The sequence below is a fragment of the Canis lupus genome, chromosome 34 (genome assembly GCF_003254725.2).
Source record: "Canis lupus dingo isolate Sandy chromosome 34, ASM325472v2, whole genome shotgun sequence".
Lineage (NCBI taxonomy): Eukaryota > Metazoa > Chordata > Mammalia > Carnivora > Canidae > Canis > Canis lupus.
The window spans coordinates 793,473-809,843 of NC_064276.1; the positions used below are offsets into that span (position 1 = coordinate 793,473).

The following is a 16,371-nucleotide window of genomic DNA, read 5'->3' on the forward strand; positions in this document are numbered from 1 at the left end:
ATATTTTCTGTTATATTATATGTGTTCATAGAGAATGGGGGGCTCTTTTGTCTTGCTGCTCAATAGGACTTCTTCCTCAATAATATTATAATAGTTTATGGTGACAGCTGTCGTGACTACACTTATGTGCTGAGCACTGAGTAATGTGTAGAATTGTCAAATCAATGTGTTGTACCTGAAACTAAGTGACATTGTATGTCAATTGTACTTTGATAAAAAAATGTATACCCTAAAATTTTTTTAAGAATGGGACTTTTCTCAATCTGAATTCATTGTTTACAATTAGATTTCATTCTATTTTAGAATGAGTTGCAGAAGTTCATGGATGTTACATTTGAAAGGATTCAAAACACAAATCAAGCTCTAAGGATGTTAAAGAAATTTGAAAGGTAAAAATTTGAAACAAATTCTGTTCTAACTTCTAAAACTGGGGCCATATGAACATAGTTTAGCTTACTTTATTATTGTTAATTATTATTTCATATTCTAATGGAAAGAAAATCCTTTCTTGTAATTCTGCATAACAGGGTCTCTGTTTTTAAGTTTTTCAGATGATTAGGAGTTTGTTTCATTGCCTGTTAGCTTTGAAGTACCTTGTAGCTGCCTATCATAATATTACTTAATGTTTAAGTAATTTGAAAAAATTCATACCAGGTTAATGATTTTGCCTAGATTTTAAGGATTGATACTATTTTTTTTTTTTTTAAATAAGCTCAATGGCCAACATGGGGCTTGAACTCATGACCCTGATATCAAGAGTTGCATACTCTACTGACTGAGCCAGCCAGGCACCATGATACTATTTTTTAAAACACTTTATTGAGGTACAGTGGATGGATTGATACTATTTTGTTTTTTTTTAAATGCCAAATATCTCATTCTTTTCCATTACCGTATTTTTAAAAAATATTTTATTTATTTAAGAGAGAGATAGAGAGAGAGAGATTGAGAGGTAGGGGAGGAACAGAGGGAGAGGGACAAGCAGACTCCATGCTGAGCATGGAGCCTGATGCAGGACTTGATCTCATGACCTTGAGATCATGACCTGAGCCAAAACCAAGAGTCAGTACTTAACCAACCAACTGAGCCACCCAGGCTCCCCTCCATTACTGTATGTTTTAAAATAAATCTTAATAAAGGAGCTTGCTAGGTATCTTCTTATTAATTCAAACCATTCACTTTTTTTTTTAAATCAGATTGAATATACCTAATCTTGGTATCGATGACAAATATCGGCATATTCTTGCAAACTATGGGGCTGACATTGATATGATCTCCAAGCTGTATACAAAGCAGAAATGCGATCCTCCTTTGGCTCGAGATCAGCCTCCCATTGCTGGGAAGATTCTGTGGGCTCGTCAGCTCTTCCACAGGATTCAGCAACCAATGCAGCTTTTCCAGCAGCACCCAACTGTGCTACAGACGGCTGAAGCCAAGCCTGTGATTCGCAATTACAACAGGGTGGCCAAAGTCCTCCTGGAGTTTGAGGTTCTCTACCACAGGGCGTGGCTTGAACAAGTGAGTCTCTCCATATGTGCTCTTCATTATTTTTTTATTTTTTTTTATTTATGATAGTCACAGAGAGAGAGAGAGAGAGAGAGGCAGAGACACAGGCAGAGGGAGAAGCAGGCTCCATGCACCAGGAGCCCGACGTGGGATTCCATCCTGGGTCTCCAGGATCGCGCCCTGGGCCAAAGGCAGGCGCCAAACCACTGCGCCATCCAGGGATCCCCATATGTGCTCTTCAAAGATGTCTTCATTGTCAACTCAGTGGGAAACCCTCTGCTAGCATTAGACAGTTTTATTCCTGTAGAAAGTTGGATTTGTGGGTATTTCATAGGACAGGTTTGGTTGAATATAGGTAACCAGTCAAAGAATATGATATATCCATGAAGAAAAATGATTAATTTAAAAAAATTATAAGCCAGTTAACAGAAACTCATTTTTGTTTAATTTACAGACTCCCAAGGGAGAAAGAGGATACAGTTTATTGATTCTTTTACCTTATTGATTAGGATTTCTGTCTTTTTTCTATCCATTAAGTTCTGTAATGTGTCAGTAAATACTAGTATGTCTCTGTTAAACAAATTTTCTTTGGTTATACTATGTTCATCGAATTGTATTTCATACCCTACCAATGCTTGTATCTTTTTATAGATTGGCAGAAAGTATTTTGGAGGATAAAATTCAGCGATACAGGGCCTCTAAAATGAAATCTCATTTTCCTGGTTCAGCTTTTGGTGCCTGAGCCAATAATAGAGATGTCTCCATACTGGTATTCATTGTTTTTCTAAATAACTGAAAACTGAGTTTAATAGATTTTATGAAACTTTTATTAGGAAAAATAATGGAGTAGGCATGAAGGTTTTGGAGAGCTAAATGGCTTTTGAGAAGCCACCACTATTGCAGTGTCCCCGTATCTGTCAGGTGTGAGTCACAACTGCATTGCATCACTGCTGAGACCCCGAAGGCCGTTTTCTGAAAGTGATCTTAGAAGAAGAATGTTGTCTTTAATTTGAGAAGCTCAAATCCTCAAATACTTCCTGATTGTCATTCCCAGAAATGACTGAGCTAGATACCCTACGGAGGCATTGAATTTTCTACTAGTAAAAATGTTGATCTCTTCACACAGATTGAAGAAATTCACATAGGACTTGAGGCATCTTTATTGGTGAAGTCTCCATGCATGGGGGAATTGTTTGTAAATTTTGATCCTCAGATATTAACCTTATTTAGAGAAACAGAGTGCATGTCACAGATGGGGCTAGAAGTTTCACCATTTGCAGCTGCCCTGTTCCAGAAACGGGATGTATACAAAAAGAACTTCAGTAATGTGAAGGTATGGTCCTTTAATTTTCCCCTTTTCTGGCTAGCCCCAGTTTCTATTAAAAAAATCTGGTGGTATGTCACTGTTGAGGGGTAGCAAGTACCCAGAATGACTGGAGTGGAGATTGAGAAGGAATGAGACTGTAGGGTTGGCAAAGGCTAGGTCATCACTGATCTCGTAAACCTAGGAACAGGTTTGAATGCACCAGGAAGCCACTGTAGGAATTGGAGCAGGAGAAAAAGGCATGATTTTTAAAAAAAGATTTTATTTATTTATTCATGAGAGTCACAGAGAGAAGCAGAGACCTAGGCAGAAGGAGAAGCAAGCCCCTGGTGGGGAGCCTAATCTAAGATTCGATCTCAGTACCTTGGGATCACGACCTGAGCTGAAGGCAGACACTCAGTCATTGAGCTACCCCAGGTGCCCTGGCATGATTTTTTTTTAATAATAAAAATTGTTCTTGCTGCTGGGTAGAGAATAGATTTTAGGGAGATCAGAGTGTCCGTGTGAAGGCAACGTGCAAGGTGTACTGGTTGAGGTTGGAGATAATGGTGGCTTGAAGTAGGATGGCAGCTAAGTAGTAGATCAGTGGATTAGAGAAGAATGTTAATAGGCAGGTTCTGAGGGAACTCAAGGATGATTTCTTTGTGTTTGACGTGAGTGACTGAAACTGAATTTTGGATTTACTAAAGTAGCGCAATTGTGTATCACTCCATAGGTCATTTTCTGTCCACTTGCTCAGTAACATGCAGTGGCCCAGAATGAAAGTTCCATTTACAGACTGGATCTAGTATATTTTGGAGGACAGGAGGGAATCAATAATTTCCATCTGAAGTGTAAGGTGACTTTTAGATATCTAAATGAAGGTGTTATCCATGAAAGAGTTAAGTGGAAAAGTCAAAGTGGAAGGCATAGATTTGAGAGTTCTAAAAATATAGTTGGTATTGAGGGGCACTTGGCTGGCTCAGTCAGAAGAACATGCAACTATTTATTTATTTATTTATTTATTTATATATTTACAACTATTTTTTAAAAATTATTTATTTATTTGAGAGAGAGAGAGAGAGAGATCACAAGAAGAGGAAGCTGCTGATGTTGAGAGAAAATCCCACTAAGCACAGGGCTGGATGCAGGACCAGATCCAGGACTCATGAGATCAGGACCTGACTCAAACCAGAAGTTGGATGCTCAACTGACTAAGCCACTTAGGTGCCCCATGATCATGCAATTCTTGATATTGGGATCATGAGTTTGAGCCCCACATTGGGTGTAGAGATTACTAAAACTGAAACATAGTTGGTATTTAAAGTCATTGTCCTTGGTGAGATCTCCAAGGAAGAGAATAAAGATAGAGTAGTGGGCCTAGGCTAAGCTCTGGGTTGCCCCAGTATTAACAGGTCTGATAAAGGAGGACGCGTATGCAAATAAAATTAATGATTGGTCATTGAGGTGGGAGGAAAGCGTAAGGAAATTGTTGTGTGGGAGGGAGTGATCACCAGTGACAAATGCAACTCGAAGGATGTGCAAGATGAGTGCAGAGATGCAGCCATGATATTTGACAACATGGAAACCCTTGTTACAATTTTATAGTGGCTAATGTCATAGGATAAGGCCAATAAAGCCATGCCTTTGTGTAATGCCTTACATTTTAACCATTTTCTTGTTCATTATTCCACGTGATCTTTTTCACAACCATGTTACATAATGGGGATAGAATCCTATTATATTATCTTATGACAAAACCATTGTTCAGAGAAGTTAAATGACTTAGCCAAGGTTTTATATCTAGTAAGTAGCAGAAGTAGGACCTGAGCCCAGACTTGTAGTCTACTGTTTTCTACTCTTTTATGTTATATTAAAAAGCTAATGTTGCCAGTGGATTGACATTCCTCAAATGTAGACCCATCAAATACTGGTCAGCATGTTAGGATTTCTTTTTAGACTTTCTTGCCTATTAGGGAAACCACGTAGTCAATTTACATATTTGCAAAGAAAATAGCGTTTTTACTAAGAAATAATATTTATCTGAATATAATTTTGTCCACAGATTTATTATTTATTTATTATTTATAATTTTAGTTATCTGTTGGATGGTAACAACCAGCCTCAAAATGTAGTGGCTTAGAACAATTATTTCTTATATCTCATGATTTTGTGGGTATAGAGTTTAAGCAAGCCTTGGCTAGGTGATTCTTCTGTTCCTTGTGGTATTGACTAAGGTCATTTAGATTTGCTTGCAGATGTTGGTTCTGGAAGGTCCAAAGTGATTTCATTCTCTTGTCTGGGTGTTTGATAGGTATAGCCAGAAGTTTCACTCAGATGGGATTAAAGACTAGAGCATCTATGTGTGGTCTTTCAGTATGGAGGCCTCAGGGTAGTAGAATTTATTGTATGGGAATTCAGTCTAAGAGGGTACATTACAGTGAATACATAGGAAGTTGCATGGCTTTTAGGATAGCTTCATATGTCTTAGCATCACTTCTGTTGTAATTAGTTGGTTTCCATAAGTCCACCCAGATTCAAGGAGAGAGGACATAGATCCTATACCATGGAGGAAGGCGGGTCAAAAAATGTTTTAAAACCACTGCAGTTATAAATGACAATTCTAGCAAGTAAATTGTCATCTGGTTGACATTTATTATATCTTGGAGGTTGAAAGAGTGAAAAAGGTCCCTACCCAACACGAGTAGCTGGTAACAGCAGATCTTTTGGCAGGTTTGGGGGACCATCTCCAATGTTCCAGAGTTACTGTGCTGAATATTTTTTTAAAAGATTTTATTTATTTATTCATGAGAGACACAGAGAAAGGCAGAGGAAGAAGCAGGCTCCTACAGGGAGTCCAATGCAGGACTCGATCCCAGGACCCTGGAATCACTACCTGAGTGAAAGGCAGATGCTCAACCACTGAGTCACCCAGACATCCCACTGTGCTGAATATTTAACAGAGCTCTTAGGCTTCCACAGATACACTAAAGTAGATGAGAGATTGGTTTCTTCATCTTTTCCTTGGAATATAGTTCAAAAAGAAATGAGCCCGCGTAGACTAATAGGAGTATAGATTCTATGTCCAATTTGATCTGGATATAAACCATTATCATTGTGCAAATTATTTTACCCTTCTGAGCCTCAGTTTCTTATCTATAAAATGAGCAATATCTCATGGGGTTAATGGATTAAGGGGAGAAGTAGAAGGCCTGCTGATTTGCTTCCCAGATAGAATAAGTGATGGACATTGAAAAAAGATAAGCTGTGGACAAATGCGTCAGCAAATGTGTAGGTAGCCACTAATAGAACCACTCCAACATAGGCTTTCCTGAAGTGGCTTTCATGGAAATTGAAAGAATATAGAGAAATCATGGGAAGGTTTTTGTTATATGAAGAAAGGATTATGTGGTCCATTTGGGAAGTGTTGGGTTTAACAAAATTCACAGAAGTCCGTTGGGCTTCTTACTTCCTTCTTACAGTTTTCTCAGAATCATTAATATTGATTGTGATTGTACAAGAGGGAAGATAGTGTATACAGTGTTTTCCAAACTTATCTGTCCAGGGATCATTTTTCCTATAGAATCTTTTAGGGCGGGGATCCCTTGGTGGCTCAGTGGTTTGGTGCTTGCCTTCGGCCCAGGGTGTGGTCCTGGAGTCCTGGGATGAGTACTGCGTTGGGCTCCCTGCATGGAGCCTGCTTCTCCCTCTGCCTGTGTCCCTGCCTGTCTCCCTCTCTGTGTTTCTCATGAATAAATGCACAAAATCTTTAAAAAAAATCTTTTAGGGCTAGTATTTCAGGGAGAACATTTGGGCAAACATTGATTTAATGACAAAGTAATATCAACATGCACATTACAAATACGGACCTAAAAACAATAGTCTTTGAGAAGCATGTTAAAGTTACTTTCTTATAATTAATTATTGTTAATACTAACATTACCAAAAAAGGCTGGAAGTGCTTTTAGTCTTATTTAAAATGGTAACATATGGGGGATCCCTGGGTGGCTCAGCGGTTTAGCGCCTGCCTTTGGCCCAGGGCGCGATCCTGGAGTCCCGGGATCGAGTCCCGTGTCGGGCTCCCGGAATGGAGCCTGCTTCTCCCTCTGCCTGTGTCTCTGCCTCTCTCTCTCTCTTTGTCTATCATGAATAAATAAATAAATCTTAAAAAAAAATGGTAACATACGAACAAAATACTGACACAGTTCAATATTATACAACAAGTGAATTTCCATATAGGAGCAGAATCTATGAGTTTCTTTTTTTTTAATTTTTATTTATTTATGATAGTCACACACAGAGAGGCAGAGACACAGGCAGAGGGAGAAGCAGGCTCCATGCACCGGGAGCCCGATGTGGGATTCGATCCCGGGTCTCCAGGATCACGCCCTGGGCCAAAGGCAGGCGCTAAACCGCTGCGCCACCCAGGGATCCCGAATCTATGAGTTTCTAATCACAAATGCTCCTGATAACAGCTAATTAATATATTAGGGAAATATTGATTGATCATCTCCTACATACCAGGCACTGTTTCAGGTGCATTGAACAAAGCAGACAAAATTCTTGTTTTTATAGAAACTCTTGTCCTTTTATTCTAGTTGGGTAAGACAGCAAATAATGAACATAGTTACATAGTCTATTAGAAAGTGATAGGCATATGGAAAAAATAGAGCAGAACAAAGAGGATAGAGTGTGTTAGTGGTTTTTGGTGACGGTTTATAAATTTAAATAGGCATTCAGAATTGGCCTAATTGAGAAGATGGAATTTGAGTAATTATTTGAAGGGAATGCAAGGGCCCTGAGGCTGGGGGCCAGTAAGGAAGGTAGTAGGGCAGGAGTAGGTAAGAGATGAGAAGAATGATTACAGATAAGATCAGAGAAGTAATGGGGACCAGCCTGGGTAGATCTTTGCGGACTCACATAAGAAATTATAGCCCTACATGAGATGGGAATGCATGTGGCCATGTAAGCAGAAGAGTTAAATAATCTGATTTACATTTTGAAATGATCTCCTTTGCTGCTAAATGAACATGGACTGTAGGAGGCGTTAGTGGTAGCAGGGAGACAATGATAGACCATTACAATAATTTAGAGGAAAGTCAGCAATGGTGGGAGCAGTGCATATGGTAAGTAGGTGAGATACAGATCTTTTGAATATGGAGCAAACAAGATATCCTGATGGATTACCTGTGGGTGTGCAAGATAGGAGCCACCACTGGATGGGATAGAGAATGCTGTGAGCAGGGAAGATTTTGGGGAAAAACAAACTTTCAGTTTTGGATATGCTGAATTTGAAATGTCTTTTATATATTCAGTTGGCGATAACTAATAGACTTTCATCATATATGAATCTAGACTTTAGGAGTGAGATCTGGGCTGAGACGTGAATTTGGTTGTCTTTGGCGTATGGGTGGTACCTAAAGCCATGACACTTAACATCAATGCTGGTTCCTGATTCCTTGTATGCTTTGGGTCTTACATCAAAGCTCAGCCTATGATTTCAGGAATAGGTTGAGGCAGACTTCTGGTGACCCCAGTACTTTGGGTGATGAGTATGTTCCACAGAAGGTGCCTGGAGGAGCAGGCTGTGCATGGTGCCAGTGTACAAAGTGGAATGAGTGAGCCTCAGGATGTATTGGCTAAGGCATTGGTAACTTGGTTTAGAAAAGTCACTTGACCTTAGGACACTTCTCCCCTTTTAAACTGGGTAAAGGGTGAGAAACTCCTACTCTAAGTTTTTTCTTTTCTTTAGCTGTTTTATATTGGATTAGGAATTTATATTTATGGAGATATTTCTCATCTGCTCTATTCTGGTTTTGTTTTGGCCACTTTACCTGCCAGGCTGCTTATTGGAGCCCTACAGCTGGACTCTAAATAAAAGTCAACCTTTTGGATTAAAAAAAAGATATTAAAAGTACAATATTAATTGATAATTTAACCTCCATTTCATTGTAGATGATGCTGGCTGAGTATCAGAGAGTGAAGTCAAAAATGCCTCCCACCATTGAGCAACTGATGGTCCATCATTTGGCGAAAGTGGATGAAGCTCTCCAACCTGGTCTGGCTGCAATCACTTGGGCTTCACTGAACATTGAAACATACTTAAAAAATGCTTTTGCAAAGATCAGTAAGTCTGTCTGAATGGTTATTATTTCTCATTTTGAAAGGCTGAGTTCTTAATGTCTATTGTATAATTTCTTCTAGATACTGTGATATAAATAATGAAATGGGAGTGTTGTTCATAAGCTGTTCCCTAGGAAATTTTACCAAACTACATGAACTCATTCATTTCCTGGAAACTATACATACTCACTTTTTAATTTTATCCCCAGAGATAACCTACATTTAAAAATTATACTTATTGTTGGACCCTAGACTTTATATAAGATGGTCGGGTAAAGTTGGAAAACTGATCCCAAAATTCTGAGTGAATTCTAATGTGGTAGAGATGCAAGCAGAAAGAGTGAGTTTAGAACCCAGTTCCTTTGCCTCTAAACCAATAGTCTTTCCAAAATACATCTCCCTGGGAACCAGAACAGGAGGAAAGAGGCTAACATTCTAGAAGGAGGTATTTATAAAAGGTATCAAAACTTCTTAGTACGAGTTTTCACAACCAAATGAGAAGGCTACCAAGGTAGATTTTAGTACTCTTCTCCCTAGAGAATATTAGGATTGGAATGTTTACATTTGGAAGTTTTATTACTATGCTAGGTGGAGACAGGACCTAATTTCTAAAAAAGCTCTCCTTAGTTCTTTGATTCTGTTTTCTTTTTGTGATTTAAGTGAAATATTTGAGATTGATGTCAAACAATTGATGTCAGATTGAGAAGAGTCCCAAAATGACTCTTAGGGAGTTGAAAATTAAAGTATCAGCTGAGATAGTTCCTTGTGGAGGCCTGGGGGAGAATTCTTTCCGGCAACCAGAGTCCCCATACAACCTTTGGCTCATGGTCACTCTGTCCTCAAAGCCAGCAGCATAGTATTCTTAAATCTCTTTCTCTCTGTTTCTCTGCTTCCATAGGCACATTGTCTTCTGACTTTCCTGCCTCCCTCTTATAAAGACTCCTATGGCTACACTGGCCCCACCTAGTGTAGATAACTCCCACCTAGATAATTTAGGACAGTTACTACAACTCAAGATCCTTAACTTGATCATGCAAAAGTCCCCTTTGCCATATCATGTAGCATTCACAGGAGAGTAAGACATGGACATCTTGGGGGGGGGGGGGTAGATCACAGATGTCCTTCAGAAACTCTAAAGAATTATATTCAGCACGTATACTCACTAATGTATTGGCTCTCTTTTAGTAGGAAATAAGGTTACCAGGCAGAACTTTTTGGTATTTTGGTTTTAGCTCAGAAATGATTGAAAACCTTTAGGGCCTTATTCTTTAGAAAGCAAAGGTATGTATTTAAGGGAGTGTATAACATCTTTGATACATCATGAGTATATAGCATGGACTTCTCTGCATTCAATTTTAATTTCATTCCCCAGACAAAAGCAATAGCAGGAAAAAAAAAAAGAATTCACTCTATCTGTTGAAGCTGTATTACAGCTTAATATAGCTCCTTAGATGGAGCTTTATTAACCGTCATTCCTACTTTTGATATAAAAGTGTTAATTTCCTCTAGAATTGACCTTTCTGTCTATGGAACTTAGTGTTCAATATTACTTTAGCACAACTTTAAAAAATATACCTTATAATAGTAACTGTAAAAGAAAACTCGAGGGAATTTCACATCAATAATATCTGTTGGGGTGCCTGGGCTGGCTCAGTTGGCAGAGCATGTGACTCTTTATCTCGAGGTTGTTGAGTTTGAGCCCCACATTGGGTATGGAGGTTACTTAAAAATAAAATCTTAAAAAAGAATATCTGTTGAAGGGGCATCTGGGTGGCTCTGCTGGCACCTGGGTGGCTCTGCTGGTCATGCTGTCTGCCTTCAGCTCAGGTCATGCTCTTGGGGTTCTGGGATCGAGCTCTGCATCGGGCTCCCTGCTCAGCTGGAGTCTGCCTCTCCCTCTCCATCTGCCTCTCGCCCAGCTCATGCTCTCTCTTGCACTCTCTCTCTCTCACTCTCAAATAAATGAAAAAAAATCTTAAAAAAAGAATATCTGTTGAATACCTCCTGTGGAATAGGCACAGAGCTGTGTTGAAGAAGCAAGGATGACAAAGAGGAATTCCAGAAGGAGAAAAGACACATGACAAGTAGGCAGTATGGTACATGTGGTGTTGGAAGGATGCTCGGGGGTCAGTGCCAGTGAAGGAGGAGGAGGCCCCTGGAAATACGTGCAGATTCCCAGTAAGCATCCTGCAGGAGCTGCATTCAAGCCAGCTCTTTAAGTCTGAGTCAGAGTGAGGTAGGTGGAGAGAGTCAGAGCTGGAAGTCAGTTAGAGGAAGGACAGTGTGTGCAAAAACCTAGTGAGAAATAGCAGTCTGGAGCGACTTTAATCCTGGTTTCACTACTGTAGTTTAGTTGTGTGCATTTTTATTTATTTTTATTTATTTATTTATTTATTTATTTATTTATTTATTTATTTATTTTTACGTAGAAAAGCAATTTATTCCATTATAAGCACTTACACAGTTAGTCATGGAGAGTAACAGGCCTGCTGGTGAAACAGGTCACCCAAAATAGAGATGGTACCAAACTAGTGGTCAAGGACTAACTCCTAAAAAAAAAAAAAAAAAAAAAGCAACTCTTATCCAGGATTATTTTAATTTTAAAAACAAATACAAGCTATCAATTCACTCTTCTCAACTCAACTGGACAGTCTACCTGTGGTATAACTGTCAGGTAAAAACATACATCTTTACAACTTGGTGGTCCCAAGTTTTTAAAAAAAAAAACATTTCACAGAAAGGAAAGAAATATGAAAACAGCTCAAGAAATACACTAACAAGCAAAAATATATGGGGAAAGAGGAACACATAGTTTTGACTTAACTGAAGAAACTGAGAGGAGACTGGTCTACATAGGAAAATGTGCATCCTGGAAAGTCAGGTGTGAAGTTTTTAGAATAGGAATTTATATGACTTGAATCTCCCCTATTTCCTGAATAAAAACGACATCTTGTGGTATTTATACTTCATGGCTCAGACACCTACCTCACTTGGCTCTATTCCTTCCTCACTTTAGCCTTTACTTAAAGGAGTCTGAAAAACTTGGGGATATGGCCTAAGAAGAAAAATAACCACACACAATATTCCCCTTTCTGTGGCTACTTAGACCTTTGTTACTAGAAAATTCCTGAAGAAAATTTAAATATAAGTCTGTGGCTTTAGTGAATCAAGTCCCCCAGTTAATATTTAGAAAACACCCTCTGTTTGGGCTAATAACATTGTTGATGGTACCTATCACAGAGGGATAGCCAAACAAAGTCTGTGTCTCAAAACCAGTGTTAAATCAATCTCAGGGTTGAGAGGAAAAAAAAAGGGGAGTCTAAAATCACAAGAAGTGCAGACATATCTAGGACCCTTGTCCTTCTGGATCCACGCTTCCTTCAGGGTCTTCATCATTATAAATGTTCTCTGCCATTTGCCACGCTTGCATGATATTATCTTCTGATACAGAACAAATCACCCAAGGTTCATTGGGATTCCAGGAGAAATCAGATATCTTGGCAGTGTGACCACCGTGAATAAACAACAATTCTGGTGGCCCATCTTCTGCATCTTCTGGGGATTGTTCCTCTCCGATTTTACTTAAATCCCAGACATTCAGTCTGCGATCAGTACCACTGGAAGCCAAAATAGTCTCATTGTGAGGAGACCACTGAACCTGGAATATTTCATCCTTATGTGATTCAAAGGAATGCAACTTAAGTTTCAGATTTCTTAGATCCCACAAGGCAACAGTCTTGTCGGCTGATCCTGTGGCAAGAATGAACTCACTATAAGGATTGAAAGATAGGCAGTTCACTTCAGCAGTGTGAGCATCAACTGAGTGGCTTGGTTTGGAAGTATTGTTTGAACGAGTATCCCAGATCATAAGTTTCTGATCATCACCAACTGACCCAAACAGAGACTCATGAAGCAGATGCCAGGAAACATCTTCTACTACTGCTGTATGCCCTGTAAAGATGGTCTTCGCATCCACAACTTTTCCTTCCTTTGGAACAGCACTGATGTCCCAGAGGCAGATGGTGTGGTCATCTGAAGCACTAAGTAAGTGCCCACTGAGATTTAGGTTCCAAGAAAGTCCATAGCCTTCCTTCTGATGTCCACGGAGACGCAAGTCTGGGTTGCACTCTCCAGAAAGGTCTGGTTTGGAAGGATGTTTTGTATAGTCAAAAACAAGAACATCACTGGATGGAGTCTTTCTTGCAATGATGCAAGGGTTCTGGGGCATATAACGTGCCCGGTTCACTTCTCCTTCATGGTTGATTTTGATTTCTATTTCAATTTTTCCACTAACTGAGCCAAAACCTCCAAATTCTCCTTTCTCACTGTCGTAGTGTGAAGCATCAAACTGAGCATCATTGTTAGGAGCTGCACACTGGCTATCACAAGATGGTTTTGTTCATCCGACGTGTGTGTTCCCAGGACAAGTCGATGAATGCTGAAGTCTTTCCCTTCTGGTCTGGTTACATCTGGAAGCCACTGTGCAGTTAGGCTAGGCCACTCCAGAGCATGGGTCATCACCAAATCGTAAAGAAAAGGGGTGTTCTTTTTCCATATTTTGTACTCTTCGTTGATCACACGTTCCTCTACTGCGTCATCAAAGGCTGCTTCCTTGTGGGCCATGGCGGGCAGGCGAGCCGGGGGGATCCCGGGGTCGAGCGCTGCGGGAGGGGCGGGGAGGCTACCTGTGTGCATTTTTATAAAAGAGATTTAGTTGAGAGAGAGAGCATGCATGAGAGCAGGGGGTGGGGAGGGGCAGTGGGGGAGGGAGAGAGAGAATCTCAAGCAGAGCCTGGAGGAGGCTTCAGCTCATGACCCTGAGATCACCACCTGAGCCAAAACCAAGAGTCGGAGGCTTAACCAACTGCCACCCAGGTGCTCCAGTCATGTGCATTAAAAAAAAAACAAACAAAATGCTTAATCTCTTTCATTCACTTTTATTTTTTCCAAAGAGGACCTGGAATTGCTGCTTGACAGAGTCAATGATCTGATGGAGTTCCGCATTGATGCTGTTCTGGAAGAAATGAGCAGCACGCCACTTTGCCAGCTGCCCCAGGAGGAGCCACTTACCTGCGCAGAGTTCCTTCAAATGACAAAGGTTATTAGGAAATAGATGCTTTTTTTTTTTTAAAATTTATGATAGGCACTCACACACACACAGAGAGAGAGAGAGAGAGAAGCAGGCTCCATGCACCGGGAGCCCGACGTGGGATTCGATCCCGGGTCTCCAGGATCGCGCCCTGGGCCAAAGGCAGGCGCCAAACCGCTGCGCCACCCAGGGATCCCAGGAAATGGATGCTTTTATTAATTTTTTTTTGAGAGAGAGTGTAAGAGGTGGGGAGGAGCAGAGGGAGAGGGAGGCACCCTCTGCCTAAAATGACCCAAATTCCATATACCCAGAAGGAAGACAGATATGCAGCTTTAACCGCACTGTTTGTGCAGGCGGTATAGACACAGTGAGCCAGTCTGACCAGCTGGAGAGCCTTGGGAACCTTCCCGACATCCAGGCCTCCAGACACCAGCCAGAGACCAACCTGGCAAGCAGAATAGCAGTCAGGCCTGTCATTGTAACTCTTTCCTGCATATGGGGTAATCTTCAGTTTACATTAAATTACTATTAGGTAAACAAAATTAAATGTCTGCATTTTAGAAATTCCAGTTTCTTCCTTTTCTCAGATTCATGAACTGTGTCTAGACCCCAATCTCCCCTAGTGCCCCTGCTCATTGGTCATGAGTTTTTTTTTCTGGGGGGAGGACATGGGGTCAGGGAGTTGGGTGATTCCATGTGTCATTTGCTTTGTGCTATAGGAATCAAGGTCATTAGCTGAGTATGTGGGAGAGGATGGTGTAAAGATTTGAGGACACAGGATTTGAGGATACAGCTGTTATGGGGCCTGGTAGAGGAATGTGACTATAGCCATGTAGAATAATTCCTGGGTAGCATTAGGGGCCTGACTGAATTTGGGGACCACGGATTCCCAGTACAAGGCACCTGCATTGCCTTGACCTGTGCATGCAAGTGGAGAGGGTTGGTTACCTGGTTCATGTGGGTTGGGCTTCTCCTGGGTGGGGCAGTGGAAGGCTGAGAGAGTGATGGAAGTGAAGATTTTGACAAAAGAATGGTTGAAGTGAGAAGCCATGTTGTTAGGCAATGGTGTGTAGAGTGAGGGGATTTAAGATCCAGACTTTAAAAAATATTAGCGATCTCTTAGAGAACAAGGAGCTGGTTTCTATGGAATGAGATGAGCAAGCTTGGCAAATGTAGATCTTATGATTCTGTGTGATTTGCTGACCAATAATAAAAACAAATACTTTCTGAGTATTTACCAGTCACAATTCTAGTATTTTACATATGTTACCTTATGAAATACTCCCACAACATAGGTAGGTTTTACCATAATCACCACTTTTCAGATTGGGAACCAGAGATTTTCCAGAATCATGCAAAGCTAGGATTTGAACCCAGGGATTTTGGTGTCAGAATCTATACTTGTTACTGGATGGTGCTAACCCTATCCCATCCCTTACCCAGTCTCTGACCTGCCTCTTTTTCATAATTGTCTCAAGGCTAGGGATGGAGGTTGATAGTTAGGTGAAGTTCTGAGTTGGGAGTGAAGTTCTTATTTTGTATTTTATTTGATGATAAAGGAGTTTAATAGTTTATTTCAGGACACATCAGAATGTTCCTATGTTAATTTTATCAAAATGCCATGTGCCCTGCAGCAGTGGAGTAGAGGTCAAAGTCATTGGTGATGAGGAAGTAAATGAGCCATGAAGCTGATGTTTGGAGTAGATGGTCCATGAGGACATTAGAAGAGTCTAAAAATGAGTAATGGTAGGACTTGGAAAGGAACTGGAGACTGTGACCAACTAACAGAGTCTATTATTGCATGGGCTTATTGTCCAACTAAGTGGTAAATCACTGACTGCCTACACCATCTGTCTCTATCTAAACCTGTCCATCCATCCATCCATCCATCCATCCATCCATCCATCCATCCATCCATCCATTATCTATCTGTCTCTCTGTCTCTACAGAATCGATCACAGTGGCCCAATCATATTCGTTCATGTTTGTTAAATCTCATTCTTGAGAAACATAGAATCTCATGGGAGGGGAGAGGAATCTCTGAAATTAATTAGAGGCTGGATGTGGCTTGTTGCCAAAGGTGAGGAGAGAAGGAAGCCTAGCTAGGGCAGATTGATGTGAAATAAAGGACACTTCATGCAAAGAGAGGCTGCTAATAAACTTTCGGAGGTATTTCCCCCACTGTTTGAGAAGTTAAGTGTAATTTTGGTCTACCTGTGGGGTTCCAGTTGGTTTCCTATGTTTGATGCATTCTTTTATGGGATGCCTGCTCTGGGTTTGTGTGACTTGTGGGGCCAAACATCGTTGGAGGCTAAAATCATCTAGACACTGAATCTATGGCCTTATTACT

At 40.4% G+C, this 16,371-nt stretch overlaps 1 protein-coding gene and 1 pseudogene across 1 annotated transcript in view; one reads left to right on the forward strand and one right to left on the reverse strand.

Annotated features, from left to right (window-relative positions):
• The window catches only part of DNAH5 (dynein axonemal heavy chain 5), a 303,601-nt gene that overhangs the window by 104,354 nt on the left and 182,876 nt on the right, over positions 1 to 16,371 (forward strand). The window contains exons 13-17 of the mRNA XM_035710321.2: positions 304 to 389; positions 1,197 to 1,518; positions 2,633 to 2,839; positions 8,765 to 8,936; positions 13,885 to 14,030. Coding sequence (XP_035566214.1) covers positions 304 to 389; positions 1,197 to 1,518; positions 2,633 to 2,839; positions 8,765 to 8,936; positions 13,885 to 14,030 — 933 coding nt within the window. The remainder of the gene's footprint in view (positions 1 to 303; positions 390 to 1,196; positions 1,519 to 2,632; positions 2,840 to 8,764; positions 8,937 to 13,884; positions 14,031 to 16,371) is intronic.
• LOC112662707 (histone-binding protein RBBP4-like) lies at positions 11,484 to 13,613 on the reverse strand (annotated as a pseudogene).